At 35.6% G+C, this 14,855-nt stretch overlaps 1 protein-coding gene across 2 annotated transcripts in view; it reads left to right on the plus strand.

Annotated features, from left to right (window-relative positions):
* Positions 1 to 49: 49 nt before the first annotated feature.
* Positions 50 to 14,855, plus strand: part of LOC125872206 (uncharacterized) — a 32,224-nt gene continuing 17,418 nt past the window's right edge. For both annotated transcript variants that reach the window (XM_049552911.1, XM_049552910.1), the window contains exons 1-9: positions 50 to 518; positions 1,720 to 1,799; positions 4,354 to 4,404; positions 10,163 to 10,681; positions 10,765 to 11,022; positions 11,410 to 11,475; positions 12,724 to 12,903; positions 13,595 to 13,646; positions 13,724 to 14,008. In XM_049552911.1, coding sequence (XP_049408868.1) covers positions 282 to 518; positions 1,720 to 1,799; positions 4,354 to 4,404; positions 10,163 to 10,681; positions 10,765 to 11,022; positions 11,410 to 11,475; positions 12,724 to 12,903; positions 13,595 to 13,646; positions 13,724 to 14,008 — 1,728 coding nt within the window. In that variant the 5' untranslated portion in view covers positions 50 to 281. The remainder of the gene's footprint in view (positions 519 to 1,719; positions 1,800 to 4,353; positions 4,405 to 10,162; positions 10,682 to 10,764; positions 11,023 to 11,409; positions 11,476 to 12,723; positions 12,904 to 13,594; positions 13,647 to 13,723; positions 14,009 to 14,855) is intronic.

Here is a 14,855-nt window from a genome sequence, read left to right on the forward strand (position 1 = left end):
TCATAAAACTACTCTCTCTTGTACACATTTCATACCACAAAGGCATACAGCTAAGCTAATTGTACTCTTCGCACTTCGTCAATTCCACATCTCACCATTTCTCTTTCTCTTTCTCTCTCACTCACCCATACGGACATAGGAGATTTTGATTACAAACGCTTTTTTCAGTCCTTTTGAAATGTAGTATAAGGACAACGATTTACAAATTCATCTGTCTTTTTGTTGTATGTATCCATTGATATAGCATTCACTTCCAAACATCTCCCATCACATACACATCTATGTCGACGATCTACAGTCCATCTCGGACCCCAGCTACCTCCAGGTTGCCTTTAGGAGGCGCCGTCGCTGGTGGTGGTGGTGGTGTAAGTGGCGCATCTAGATTGAGATCTTCTTCGCTTAAAAAGCCACCTGAGCCACTTCGCAGAGCTGTCGCTGATTGTCTATCTTCTTCTTCTTCTCCTGCTCACCATGGAACACCTTCTGCCACTGCCTCCGAAGCTTCTCGAACTCTAAGGGTCAGACTTGGATCCTCTTCTATCTCTTTTTTTAATCTAGGGTTTACTACAGTACTTTCTCTAAGATTTTCCTTCTTACCTACATTTTTATTTAAACTCGAGTCTTCTTTTTACATTTCATGATGTACATTGCCTTCAGTTGAGTTTTAATCTAGGAAATTTCGCAAGGAATTGTCAAGTGTAATATAGCAATTTATTTAGCATTTTTTTTAATATTTGGGATTCAGCTGTAGTCTTTGTGCAAAGATCCCAGGAGAAAGTGTGGGGTTTCGATGCTTGCTTGACTTTGAAAAGCTTTAAATACCTTGGCCAATTTGTCTGATAATCTTGTAAGCAAAGAAACAATACCAAACTTATTGGATTAACAAATACATGAATATAATTAGATCATGACATACAATCTGTGTGTTCAGACTGATATAGAAACTCTTACCTAAAAGGGCAAGTATCTAAATGGTTCCAAAAATACTGGCTTCTTGAAAATTGAAATGCATCTATTTTATTTCATCCTCAATTGAAAACTTTGCAGTTACTCTAAAACTTAGATGCTGTCGTGTTTGGACATTCTTATGAGCCTATACGGTGAAAGGTTTTTTCTTTCTAAATTTTGAGGAGAATCCCTAATTATATGTGTGTCCAATCCAAGCTCTCACATGCTATTTATGTTTCTCTTTAGTTGTGCTTTTATTTAGTAGCTGAATAAAGGGATCAAACTAGTTAAAAGGAGGTGCTACAATTTTACAAGAGAACTTTAAACAGTAGTTGTATGATCACATATGCTGTTACTCTTGCCAGAAACCTTAAACAAGAAAAGAAAATAACTCGTCCTAGTAGGGGAATTTTCTTTTCTTGATAGGAGTTGGAGTCTCACATCGTCTGTGGGATGGGTACATGGACTTCTTTTATGGGCTTGAACAATCCTCCCCTCATGAGCTAGCTTTTGAGGTTGAGTTAGGCCAAGCTCCACTTCTTTAACATGATTCATTTATAATTGAAACTTAAATGATTATTGGCTTTTGGTGTCCTTACACTTTTAGCATAATGACATTAGTAAAGATTACACTTGTTTGGCTTATGTCCTATAATATGATAATCATGTAGTGTATAATCATTGAAATCCTTTGAACCATTGCATAATATTTCTAAAATTACAAAATGAGATGGGAAGTTGCGTTCATGCTATTAACTTATACTCTTACAGGAATATCTGGCAGCATATCCAACAACTGACTTGGCTTATGGTGTTATTTTGGATCATACACTAGCAGAGCGCGAGCGCAGGTATGCCATACTTTGTTGATAGAGGCAATAGTATACTAACATGCCTATATAGTTCAAAGCAGTATACTTATGTGTCTGTCACATGTGCCATAACTACACTGATTGTTTTTCTAGTACTTCTGTGCTGAATTTCATGTTATAGATAAAAGTCATTCTTTTGATTTTAAAGTTATAAAGGATTATCTAATCCTTGTCATGTAGTTACAACAACAATATATACGGTGTAATGCCATAGCCCATAAGTGGGGTCCAGGGAGGGTGGTGGGTACACAGCCTCGCCCCTACCATGTGAAGGTAGAGAGGTTGTTTCCAATTGACCCTCGGTTCAAGTAAAGCTTTTTAAAAAACAAGTATGTTAAGCAAATACAATAGCGAAGAAACCATGCTGAAAACAATGAAGAAGAGAACAATAGCAACAACAAAATAATTCTCGTCATATAGTTCTGGAACTGATTACAAGAGGTTTCTGATGAGTGTTCTTTTCCGTCTTATCTTCTAGTCTGGTTGGATGTTTGTGAGCGCTAGTTGAAATGAAGTTAAATCAGTATAATTCTCATGAGAAAGATGTCTATCATGTAACTTTATAGGCACTATGGAACAATGATGTTGAGTCTTGGAAAGGGAAAAGTAGGACTTTCAGGCTAAGTCAACTCAATATTTTAGGCAAATTTCACATAAGCAAACATGAAATTGCACATAAGTTTATGGGTGCATCTCATTGCTGATGCTATTATAGTATCATTGTTCTTTATTATGTTAAGTTTGCAGAAAACTAACAAACCATTAAATGCGTGCCTGATGTCCTCTCTTGCAGGATGGTGAAGAGAAATAATTTCCTCTCATGGCGTGCCTAAAAAACATATTATGTTAAGAATTTAAAAGCAACTCCGATTATTAACTTTTGCAATTTGATCCAATGCCTAGAAAAGATATCCCAGTAAATTTTATAGGATTATCTACCCCTTGTTGACTTGATTTAGATAGCCTCTTATGTCTGATTGTGGAATGATGATATTTTGCAGTGTGATCTTATGCCTTACCATGTATTTTCTTTTGTTTATTTCTGATAAGCGACATTGCAGTATATCTTTGTCGAAATTACAGTTCTCTTTTGCTAGTACCTGAATCACAACCTACATCGCTTATGCTTTGGGTGTCATATACTAATTTCCAATTCTTCCTTCAGTAGAAGTCTTTAGTTTATAAACAGATGAAAGTCACAAACAAGTTGTGAAAGTTGATTACCATCAATTTAGAGGTATTTGACCTAATTTAGTGAGAACTGCTTCCACTAGGTTTAGTTCTTAATCCAAGTTAACATTTTGAGTGACAATGATGAACACCATACACTTGAAACATGCAACCAAATAGACAAACTGATTTGGAATATGAGATGATTTCGTCACCTCCATCTTCCTAACTTCTAGTGAACCAAAGAAAGTTGAATCTTTGAAGGGTGATATATATGATGTTATATGAAAATATTTAAATCAAGGTAACTATTTCAAAAGTCCATTTTGAAAAAAATTAAGGAAAATGCATAAAGAAACCCTGAAGTATGGTCAAATTTTCAGTTACACACCTTATTTTTTGCGGGAATCCTATTACCCCTGGACTTATTTGAAACAATATTATCAACCCCTAAATGCTGAGGTGGCAAAGAGAGTGCATTTCACTCTCTTTGAGTGTGTGAGAAGCACAAAAAATGTTAAAACTTTCTAAATATTTCATTTATCAAATATTAATTTTCCTCATTTTTTATTATTTCTTTTCTTTTCTTTTATTTTCTTGGCCACCACCATCACTATAGCCACCGCGTCTCTCCTCCTCCACCATTTCCATTACCCTTGGACTTGATTTGCACTGCTTGCGGGGGTAGACATAGGTCACCAAACTTCACAAAATATAACTGATCTTTTAACCTTTTATTTGTTTGAGGGGAACATTTGAAGAATAAATCATGTATATATAACCTGATTAGACACCCAAATCCCAGTTGTAAACTTGAGCCACATTGTTCAATTTTTTCCCTTTATCATGTGGTGATAACAATATATTTATCTTAATTATATATTAGCATGGATATGAACTTGGATTCTCTAAATAAAAAATTGAACATATACTTGTACTTAAATGGAATTTAAAATTTAAGTAATCAGTAAGAAATGTGTTATTCATGTTATTGGGGTCTGTATATGCACAGCGATTATTGGTATTTGTAGCTTAGTGCAAAAGTATATGCTGGATCCTAGTTTACCCTACTTAAATAACATGACAGTTTGCTGATGCTCTCCGTTGCTCTTTAAGTGTGGGAAAATATTGTTACAGCTGAAGCTAGTAAGGAAAAGGTTATAATTGTTTGTAGTAGCTGGAATTTTAGTTTTCTGCAAATTTGAACTGTTCTGTGAGGCATCGTGCTTCTTGAATTTCTTTTCTCCCTTCTTGAGATTTTGTTTTCTGCTTTATTGCTTCTTGGATGTTCATGTTTCCTATAACCATTACATTGTACTCTGTCCTACTGATGTCCTTTTTTCCATCTTTGATATTGAATCAGCCCAGCAGTTGTAGCAAAATGTGTGGCGCTTTTGAAACGGTATCTTCTAAGGTAGTTTCTTCCTTTTGCTTATGATTTCTTCTTTCCCATTGAAAATCTAAGGTTTCATATCTCACTCGAGCACTGACATTTAGCTTATTTAGATTGTCATCATTATACATTTTGTGACAGATTTTTTTTCATCAATATTTTATGACAGATTTCTGTTACTAACTTTGAATTCATCACTCAAATTTACATGAACCTGATATAACTAACTTTTCCACCTTTACCATCTATTTATGTTTAATACTGTAAGTTATTTCCTTCTCAATATATACTGTAAAAATCTTAGATTTGTGACTTTTGTTGTTAGAGGCCTCGTTAATGTTGAAAAGGACAAGTTTTCATTAGAATTCATTGTGATCTTTGTAGAACAAGTAAGTTAATCCACCATTTACTTACAAATTGTTAAAAAGTAATTCAAATGGAGTTGAGATATTAGGAGCAACCTGAACCCTCTAAATAAAGTAAAAAATGCTCCTATGCATGATTCTCAAGGCTTTTCTCGCTCCTACTTTCTAGGAGAGAGAACATCCTTTCTTTGGTGCCTTCACTTGCCTTCAAATTGCCTGGTAGCTCAGATTCACCCACTGTGATTTCTGTCAAACTCTTCTCCTTTTTTTTCTCTCTCATCACACTCCAGGCTTCTTCCATCAAGAATATGGAGGAAATTAAAATCTATTTCAACGTGGGTGTCAAATTTTTTGATATCACCAGGTGGACAACCAGCAATGAAACTTGGTACGAATGGGTAAAAAGAAGTCGCTACATGATGAGACGATCAACTTTGAGCACAAAGATTATGGTGTGGATTTGTAACATACTAGAAGATGCATCTAAACTCGAGAATAACACAATTAGGAGGTGGAAAACTAAGGAGTAACTCACAGATTTCTTCTGTACCAGGAAATTTAATGCTTATGGTTGGTATATGCATCCTCTCACTTCAACCAAAAGAAAGGACGATTTCAATAAATACCTGAGTTGACATTGAATGCTTGCCGAATAGACATAACTATTGTGAGAAATATAGGAGAAAAATATTATTGAATTTAGTATTTACATTATTACGTTGAGATCCTATTTATAAACACTACATTAGACTCCTTTTCCAACTAAGACACTATAATACAATTCTTTTTCAAGTAGAATTCTATATACTATTTCTTTTTCTATTCCTATTCTAAGTAGGGTTGTATATATTATTTTTGTTCCTATTCCTATTCTAACACTCCCCGCAAGCTGGTATACAAGTCTAATGTACCTAGCTTGTTACAGATGTAATTAATACTAGGACTGGTGAGGGGCTTGATGAAGATATTTGTAAGTTGAACACTCAACTTTACAAAATTGATAGTCAATCTCAATGTGCTTAGTCTTCTCATGAAATATTAGATCTAATGCAGAATATCGATAAAACATAGAGTGATCAGCTCCATTATGAGTCATGCCAAACTCCTGAATTATTGTGCTGACTTCCCAAACCAAGCTTGAGAAGGCCATTTCAGACCATAAAATGATTTGCACAACCAACATACAAGGCTACTAGATTCCCCATGAGCAACAAAACTAGGTGGTTGCTCCATATAGACTTATTCCTCGAGATCATTGTGGAGAAAACGTTCTTAATGTCCAACTGATAAAAAGGCCAATGGAGAACGACAACCATAGATAGAAAAAGGCGGACATATGTTGTTTTAGCCATGGGAGAGAAAATATCACTATAATCCAGCACAAATATGTGAATATCCTCTTTTTCTGGCAAAAGTTAATTTGAAACTTAAAAAAAAAGTGCATGACAACTCAAATTTGTTAGAAATAATGCAATGATCGCAGAAAAAGTGCTTGAAATCTGGTATAAAATATAGGGATAGTTTCGAAATCAAGAGATGAGCAGATCTTAAACAATAAAGTCACCGTAAAACTGGTCAAAACATGCTCATGCGCCGGATTATTAGATTTGATGGCGGAAAGTGGTCATAATTTGAGAAATAAAATTATTTGGATAGGATCTAAATAATGGCACGACCCTACTGGGAAAGAGAATCATATGAGTAGTGTTAGAATGATGGCACGACCCTACTGGGAAAGCGAATTATATAGTCAGAGTTGGATTGATGCACGACCGTACTGAGAAAGAGGAATTATATGGATAGGGTTGGAATGACGTCACGACCTTACGCAAATCAAATTTGAGGAGTCACCGGAAAGACACATGGAACTATGCAAATCAAATATGAGGAGTCATCAAAAAGACACGGTAATATGCTACTCAAATATGAGAAAGTAGTTTGGAAAGATACACAATGCTACGCAAATCAGATATGAGAACGTAGTTGATGGAAAGATGCACAGTGCTACGCAAATCAAATATGAAAAAGTAAGTCATTGAAAAGATGCACGGGGCTACACAAATTGGATACGAGAAAGTAATCATCGGAAAGATGCACGATGCTATGTAAATCAAATATGAAAATGTAGTCACTGAAAAGATGGCACAATGCTAATGATAAAGTAGTCATTGAAAAGATGGCACGGTGCTAATGATAAAGTAGTCACCGAAAAGATGGCACAGTGCTACACAAATTAGATATGACAAAGTAGTCACCCAAAGGATGGCAAGGTGCTACGCAAATCAAATATTAGAAAGTAGTCACCAAAAAAATGGCACAACGCTACACAAATTAAATATGAAAAAATAATCATAAAGATACACGGTGACCCAATTTTTGCTAACATAATCATTGGCCAGATGGGTGACATATATGGGTAATAGCCTCCTGCTGACAGTGGAAGCTCTTTGATCTCTACCAAGATCATAGAGACTCTGATATCATGTGAGAAATATAGGAGAAAAAATATTATTGAGTTGTGTATCTACGTTATTACATTGAGGCCCAATTTATAGACACTATTACTTTTCCAACTAGGACACTACAATAGAATTCTTTTCCAAGAAGAATTTTATATACTATTCCTATTTCTATTCCTATTCGAAGTAGGATTGTATATGTTATATTCTTGTTCCTATTCCTATTCTAACATGAAGATAGATAGGTTAATTAAATGCTCCAATCTTTTGTTAAATACAACTTTTAATGAGGATTACTCATGCCAATGCAATATGAGAGTAAATGGCAATCAAATGCACTTCGAGAGTCCACAGTCACCCCTTAGGCCCTTACAAATGAGACAACGGGCAGCAGGGGTGAAGGACAATGTACCTCACTCTCTTGTAAGACAATTTTCAGGCTTAAACATTTAAAAATGGCTGGGAACTTGTTTGTATTCGAGTTTCCGAACAGAAACACAGCGTAAAAGACACTGAAGAAGGAATGGAGATGGAAAAAGGGAAAGATCTGTCTCTAGTAGTAGAGTCCCACTACAATCTGCACACTTTTATATCAGAAAACTACAACTTTCTGGATTAGGGATTTGGGTTCCTCCCTCATTTATGATCGCAGAAGATTTTTACGGAGATCAAGAATCTTTGTGGAGGCTGGGTTTCCACAGAAGAAGAAACAAAGCTTAACAATCACTTTAAGTGGGCAACAACAACAACATACCCAGTGTAATCCCACGAGTGGGGTTTGGGGAGGGTGATATGTACAATCTTTCCCCTACCTTTTGAAAGAAGAAAGATTGTTTCTAATAGACCCTCGGGTCAAGTGAAACATATCAAAACAAGTATGGTTATAAAAAAAACGGATTTGAGTTTTGTTCAAGTAGATCTTCCAATATTGATGTAGAAATTTGACGTACTCAAATGAGAACATACAAAAACGAATAAATGGTTTTAGGATTATGAAAGAATTTAATAAACCGACGAACTCTTAAAAAACAAATAACAACTTCCAGTTTCAATTTTCGTTGTGAAGGACGTACTTTTAACCTATCCTGCATTTACTCATCAGCATGAAGCATCAATTTGTTGGGAAAAAATTGTCAGTAAAGATTTAGGAACAAACAAGTTGATCCATCTATTCATATGTTATTGTCAAGTACTACCTATGTTTCATTCTATATGATAGTGTTTGATAGGGAGCATAAGATGTAATCTGAAAAAATATTGAAGTAATTGTTCAAAAGTTAGTTTGATTGGGAAAACATTAAATCAATGTTTATTAAAAGCTCAACAGTTTGATGAATTTCAATTCCTGAAAGTTGTGAAAGTAGTATAAAACTTGATGAGTGTAAAAAATTTGGATATGAAAGGAAAGAGTATTATTATATTAATTGAATTGGAGGGAATAGGGGTGTTCATGGAAAACCAAACCAACTGTAAAAAACTGACTTTTTAATTTGATTTGGTTAGATTTTTATTTAAGAAAAACTGACAAAATTTGTTTGGTTTGGTTTTAAGCAAAAAATAACCAAAAAAATCAATACAAAAGGACTATAAATACCTATTCAAAAATTGTATAAACATGTGTATATGTATATTCTTATATATACTTTTTGGTGTACTGCTTTTTGCAATGACTTTGACTTGACTGGTTTCATCTGAAATTTAGCTCTTTCTGTTGGTGCTGAAAAAATTGTCATCTACATGTTTATATATATGCAAACGTGTGTATAGAAGTACTTTGACATATGGACTAGTTAAGTGTCGATATGCACTTAGTGAAGTGCTATTACTATCTGCCTGTATTAGTGTATTTTGTGCCACAGTGTTTCTCATATAACCGATGTCCTGGACAATGTCTTGTTTTTGACAACCGTGGTGTCCTAGATAGCTTTTGTGTGCTTCTACTGATTCCATGGGTACCTGCTACCTCCCACCAACACAAGTACAACCAACTCTGTCCACACTTGGACATATAGGAAGAAATCACCTAGTGTTTTTGCCTTTGGTGGGATTTGAACCATGGTTCTCAGCCCACTTCATTGGTCACTAGGTCACACCTTTCCCTTGGGTGCAATATAGATGATGTCCTTGACAGCCTTTTCTTATTTTTGAGATGATTTCCTTGACAGTATTATGTCACATTTTTTTAAAAACGACAAAAAACCAAACAAACTAACAAAAACTGAATGGATTAAGTTTCCACAAAGTATGGTTTGATTTGGTTAAGTATTTGAAAAATTGACTTAATTGGTTTGATTTCTTTTAGGTGAAAACCGATCCAAACTGAACCGTCAACACTCCTAGAGGGAGTAATAACTAAAGAGTGAATCTGTGGAAATTGTTTGGTTTACATAAATACAATATAATAAAAAGATCATTTTTTTGATTGTTCATCAATATTTTGGAATTTGACTACTGGAAAGATGACATGAAGAGATATGACTGTTGGTTATAAGAATCAATTATCTGAACAAATGAGTTCTTTATGAAAGTCATGTTCTAGTTTCAATCCTTGGAGTGAAAACTTACTATAACCTATGCACATTTATCATCAGTGTGGGAAACAAATTTTGTCTTGACAAGTTTGGGATTGGAAATACGAGAGACAGTGTAATTTCATCATCAGTGGGCTATAATATTCTTCCCTGGATCTCATTCAGCCAATTTTGTATATTGTGATCACTCTCATTGAACTTGTTAAGATGATCAATGAACAACCTATGAAACTGAATCCATTCCTACTTTTCTCCTATCACAAAATGTTAGTGGGGCCAACACTCAAGTAACCTTTCAAAGCACTTAATGTTTATTGAGTGCTTATGATATCCCAACTCTAGTTGAATACTATGGTCGTTTACATATCTTACCACGAAGAACCTTTAAATCTCTCATTACAACAGTGCTTTATGTTTGTTGCAGATATAAACCCAGCGAGGAGACATTGGTACAGATTGACCGATTTTGTGTAAGCATCATTGCTGAATGTGATATGAGTCCGAACCGAAAATTGGCTCCATGGTCACGTTCTTTAAGCCAACAAAGTAGTGCATCTACCGCATCAAGTACTGTATCGCCTTTGCCTGTTTCGAGTTATGCATCAGGAGCACTAGTGAAGTCCTTAAATTACGTTCGTTCTCTAGTCACACAATATATCCCAAAGCGATCATTTCAACCAGCGGCTTTTGCTGGAGCAGCTACTGCATCAAGACAAGCACTTCCCACACTGTCATCTTTATTGAGCAAATCCTTCAATTCCCAACTTGGCCCTGCAAATGGTAAAGAACTATTGGAGAATAAAGATGTCTCTACTATTTCGACTTCAGGCTCACCTATAGCTGAAGAAATTAATAGAATGGAAGATCATGAATTCACTGCTTTTGATGTTTTCAAGTGGCGTTGGTGCAGAGATCAACAATCATCACCATCTCCATCCAAAAGGTAGTTAAATTATTCGCTAGTGGTCCTGTAATATCTATTTGTTCTGTAGGGCATTTACTGATTATGGAAACCTCAACTTTCAGTGACCATCTTTTGAATCCGAAAGATGTGAGTGCACATAATTTCCTTGAAGTAGGTGCAGCAGCTCTTCTTGTTGGTGACATGGAAGCTAAAATGAAGGGTGAGCCTTGGAAAATCTTTGGGAGTTCGGAGATGCCTTATCTAGATCAACTTTTGCAGCCTTCACTGCTCACGACCGTGACCAATTCCGCGTCTGCTCGTGCCCACTTAAGAGCAATAACAGCTCTAAAACGTTCTAAACCAGGGCCTCATCAAATATGGTAAATACAATTGGCACTGTTTCTCTATATCTTTTTTCAATTTTCTCATCTTAACATGCTTCTTGAGGTTGGTTTCTACTATGACAGAAAACAATCTCAAATTCTTAATGGAAGTTATAGGAGCTTCACTTTGTCTGGTGAATTTATTTTCACTTGTTCATCTTCAAACAACTTCTTCCACTCATTGAATGTGGAGGTTTTACTTGAGTATAGAAACATGAATTCCGTAGTCTATATTAGAAGTGTTGAAAACCCTTGTTTATCTCAGTGTTGTGCATCTATGAAGAGCTGTAATACAATTTCAAGTCATGCAAAGTAATGAATCTGAACCAGTGAAACTTTAATTTTTGATAATAATTCTTCTTTCCTTATATATGTGTAAATCAGGGAGGATTCTCCCGTGAGCACTTTCCGTCCCCGTGCAAAGCCGCTTTTTCAGTATCGACACTACAGGTATGTCATGAGGCATTACTTAAAAAATATATTTTCTTTTAAGATAATTTAAGTGTTTTGTTATCACTTGAAACGCAACTTTTTTCAATGTGAGATAAAAAAATTCTACGCTTTCCTACACTAGGGCTTAGTTTAAGTGGTAAAGGTTGAGGGACTTGTGACTTAGGTCACAGATTTGAGCCCTGTACCATGCAAATTAAGTCGGGTATGTAAGTGGAGAATGATAAAGGGGTGGACCCATTATCCCCTAGTTTGAAGTTATGATTGGTCCTGAGTTGGCAAGGGTGGAGGGGTGGGCCCATTATCCCCGAGTTTCGAAGTCTGCGGCCGTTCCTGGGTTGGCCCCGACAGATTTCTTGGTCATAACAAAAAAAGAAGAAATTCTTTACTTTCAAATTATAGATGTTCTTGAGTTCTTATGTCCAGCCTTAGTTTTCAAATTTTGTGGCCAATCTATCTTATTTCAGTTATACAGCTAGGTTATTGGAATGTTATACATTTCCCTCTCCCCTTCCCCTCGGGATGTTGGTCCATGTCCCCCTATCCATGAATTTAAAATATTTTTAGCTAGTACCTCGCCTCTTTACCTCCTTTACGGATATGATTTGTACTGTAGACCAAAGTGTGAGCATCCCTTTTGAGTTGTTGATGGTCAACTAATAAAGAAAGATGGCTTATGCTGTCTTATCTCGTCATATCCATTATTTTTCCGAATTTCACCTTGCTTCTTCCTTGTCTTACACATGCACAACTATAGCTGCGTTACATTGATCCTTTGTTTATCTCGAGACCGGTGTGATACGAGTCTAACACGGACACGAGTACGTCGTCCTAGTTCTTAAAGTACATTATGAATTAGCAAAAACTATCACCCGTAAAAGCTTATATAATTGGAAAATTGCTGATGTTGAGATCCTCACAAGGTAGAAGAATTCTAAACTAGGGGATTTAGTCATTGAGATTCTTAAAGTACAGGAGATAAAATTTGACTCAAGGTAGACCGTAGATTATTTTCAGAGGTGATAGATATGATACTGAAAGTTGTTTCTACTAGATTAAATGTTCTCTCTTCAATGACACATTTTATCAGCTTGTTGTAGATTTCTTTGATATGTGTGTTCATTGAGTTTGCTCTCTTTAATAATATGTTTTTGTTGCTTTCCTTCTAGGTATGCATTTATCATCTCCCACTACCTAATTTCCTCCCTCTTTTGTCTTTCTTGATTCATAATACGTTGATGTTATCAGTGAACAGCAGCCTCTGCGATTGAATCCGATGGAGGTCTATGAGGTTATTGCTGCAGCCTGCTCTGAGACTTCTACTCCAAATACTTATCCGATGACATTTTCATCTAAACTAAGTAACAACAGTGGAAAGCCGTCAATGGACGTGGCTGTCAGTGTACTTGTCAAACTTGTAATTGACATGTACGTGCTCCTTTCCTTTCATCTAGAACTTTTACATTAAAAAGTAACAGGAATATCGTGAATTTTGTTTATTTTTATATATTATCCCATAATAGGTAACTTGATAGACCTTTAGTAGTGCAATTCGGCAGCAAAGTAGAATTAAGTCTGTCCAAAAAGGTTACTTCTCAAACATCATAGTAATGGCATATGCATAAATTCTTCTGCATGCTCAATATCATAAATGCTTATTTGTTATGGGATGCACTCTTCCAGTTCCTTGATTTTGAAATCTCATTCTTGGATGAGTATCCAACAGCTCTCCATGATTCAATTCCTTACCTTTCATGTTCGTGGGCTGTGTGGAACAGGACAAATTATACTCGTACTTGTCTTGTAACAGTATTCTAATTTCAATTTTAACTTTTTGATTATGCAAGTGCTGTAGATGTCTGTCCTTTTCTTCTTATTTTACACTTACAAGTAATGTTTATTTGACCTAATATGTATTCTTTTTTAGGAATAACTAATATGTTTCTTAATTGGACTAGTGTGGACCTTATGGGACATGCAGGTTGTAACTGAGTTACGTATAAGATGGTACCATTTAGCGTTAACTGGTGCATTAACATCACATTCCATGAATTATGGGTTTTTAGTATCGTTTTGGTAATTGTTCCCAAGGGTAATCTTTGCTATTTGTGGTTTGTAGGTATGTTTTGGACTCCGAGACTGCTGCTCCTCTCGCTCTGTCCATGCTCGAGGTGCTGCCTTGTTCTAGATGATCACTCTTTTATGTTAGAATGTTCAGGATACTTACTTTTGTGAAAATTAATTGTAGGAAATGATGAATTCTACTTGTCTGGAATCCAAGACTCGGGCCTTTGATTTAATTTTAAATCTTGGAGTTCATGCTCATTTATTGGAGCCTCCAACAACAGATGATACTTCAACAATTGAAGAAGAGTATTGTAAAGAAACTTTTTTGGACAATGAAACTCAACTTTCTTTGGAGGGAAATAAGAAATCAGATTATCTTAAGAAAGCTGGGAATTCCTCAGCCATTGATAAGTTTGAGTGTTGGATTTTAGGCATCCTCTATGAGATCCTTCTTCATCTTGTCCAGGTAATTGTGGCTAACAGTCAAGCTCTTTCTCTGTGTGTATTATTTCTTGGTAATCATATTGTAATGTTTGTATTTTACTGAGCTTTGATTTTGTCCTGTTAATTTTTTGGTTGGCTTTATATCAAGCACTTCCATAATTGTATTGTTTTGTTGTAGTTTCCGTTATGTTACTATCTGCTAATTTTTGTTATTATCTTTTTTTCCCTTATACTTCCATTACTTCTTTTCGGGATTGCTTTGGACTTCTTTTCCTTGAGCCAAGGATCTATCGGAAAGATGGAAATGGCCTCTCTATCTCTGAGGTAGGGGTAAGGTCTGCATATGCTCTACCTCCCCAAAACCCAGTTTGTGGGTCTACACTGGGTATGTTGTTGCTTTATATCAAGCACTTCAATGTGGAAAGATAGTTCTGGAGGATACAATTTTCCAGACTTAATTTTTGGTTTTTCTGTTTTATCATAATTCATCATGAAATTTGGAAAATTAAAATTTGCATGCATTGGTACATAGCTGGAGTGCTCACAACTCTCTATTGCCTCCCACTCCACAGGTTAAAGTATAAGGCTAGAAGTTCTTTGATTATGGTGGAATATGATTCAACCTTTATTGTTGAGGAATAATTAGTCAGTTATCGAGTAGGTCATTTGACTTCAGTTGGAAAGTTCTCGATTTTGAGTTGGTGCACTAATTCCTTAGCTTAGTCCTAGACCTGATATTTAGAGTTAGTTTGCGTTTTGTCAGTTGCTTAATTGGTTGCCAGATTATTCCTGAAGGTACAATTTTGTCCTTGATTGTGGCATTATATCAGAAATTATATTCTGACACAGAGACCTGGAGACCTCAGTAC

The sequence above is a fragment of the Solanum stenotomum genome, chromosome 8, assembly GCF_019186545.1.
Source record: "Solanum stenotomum isolate F172 chromosome 8, ASM1918654v1, whole genome shotgun sequence".
Lineage (NCBI taxonomy): Eukaryota > Viridiplantae > Streptophyta > Magnoliopsida > Solanales > Solanaceae > Solanum > Solanum stenotomum.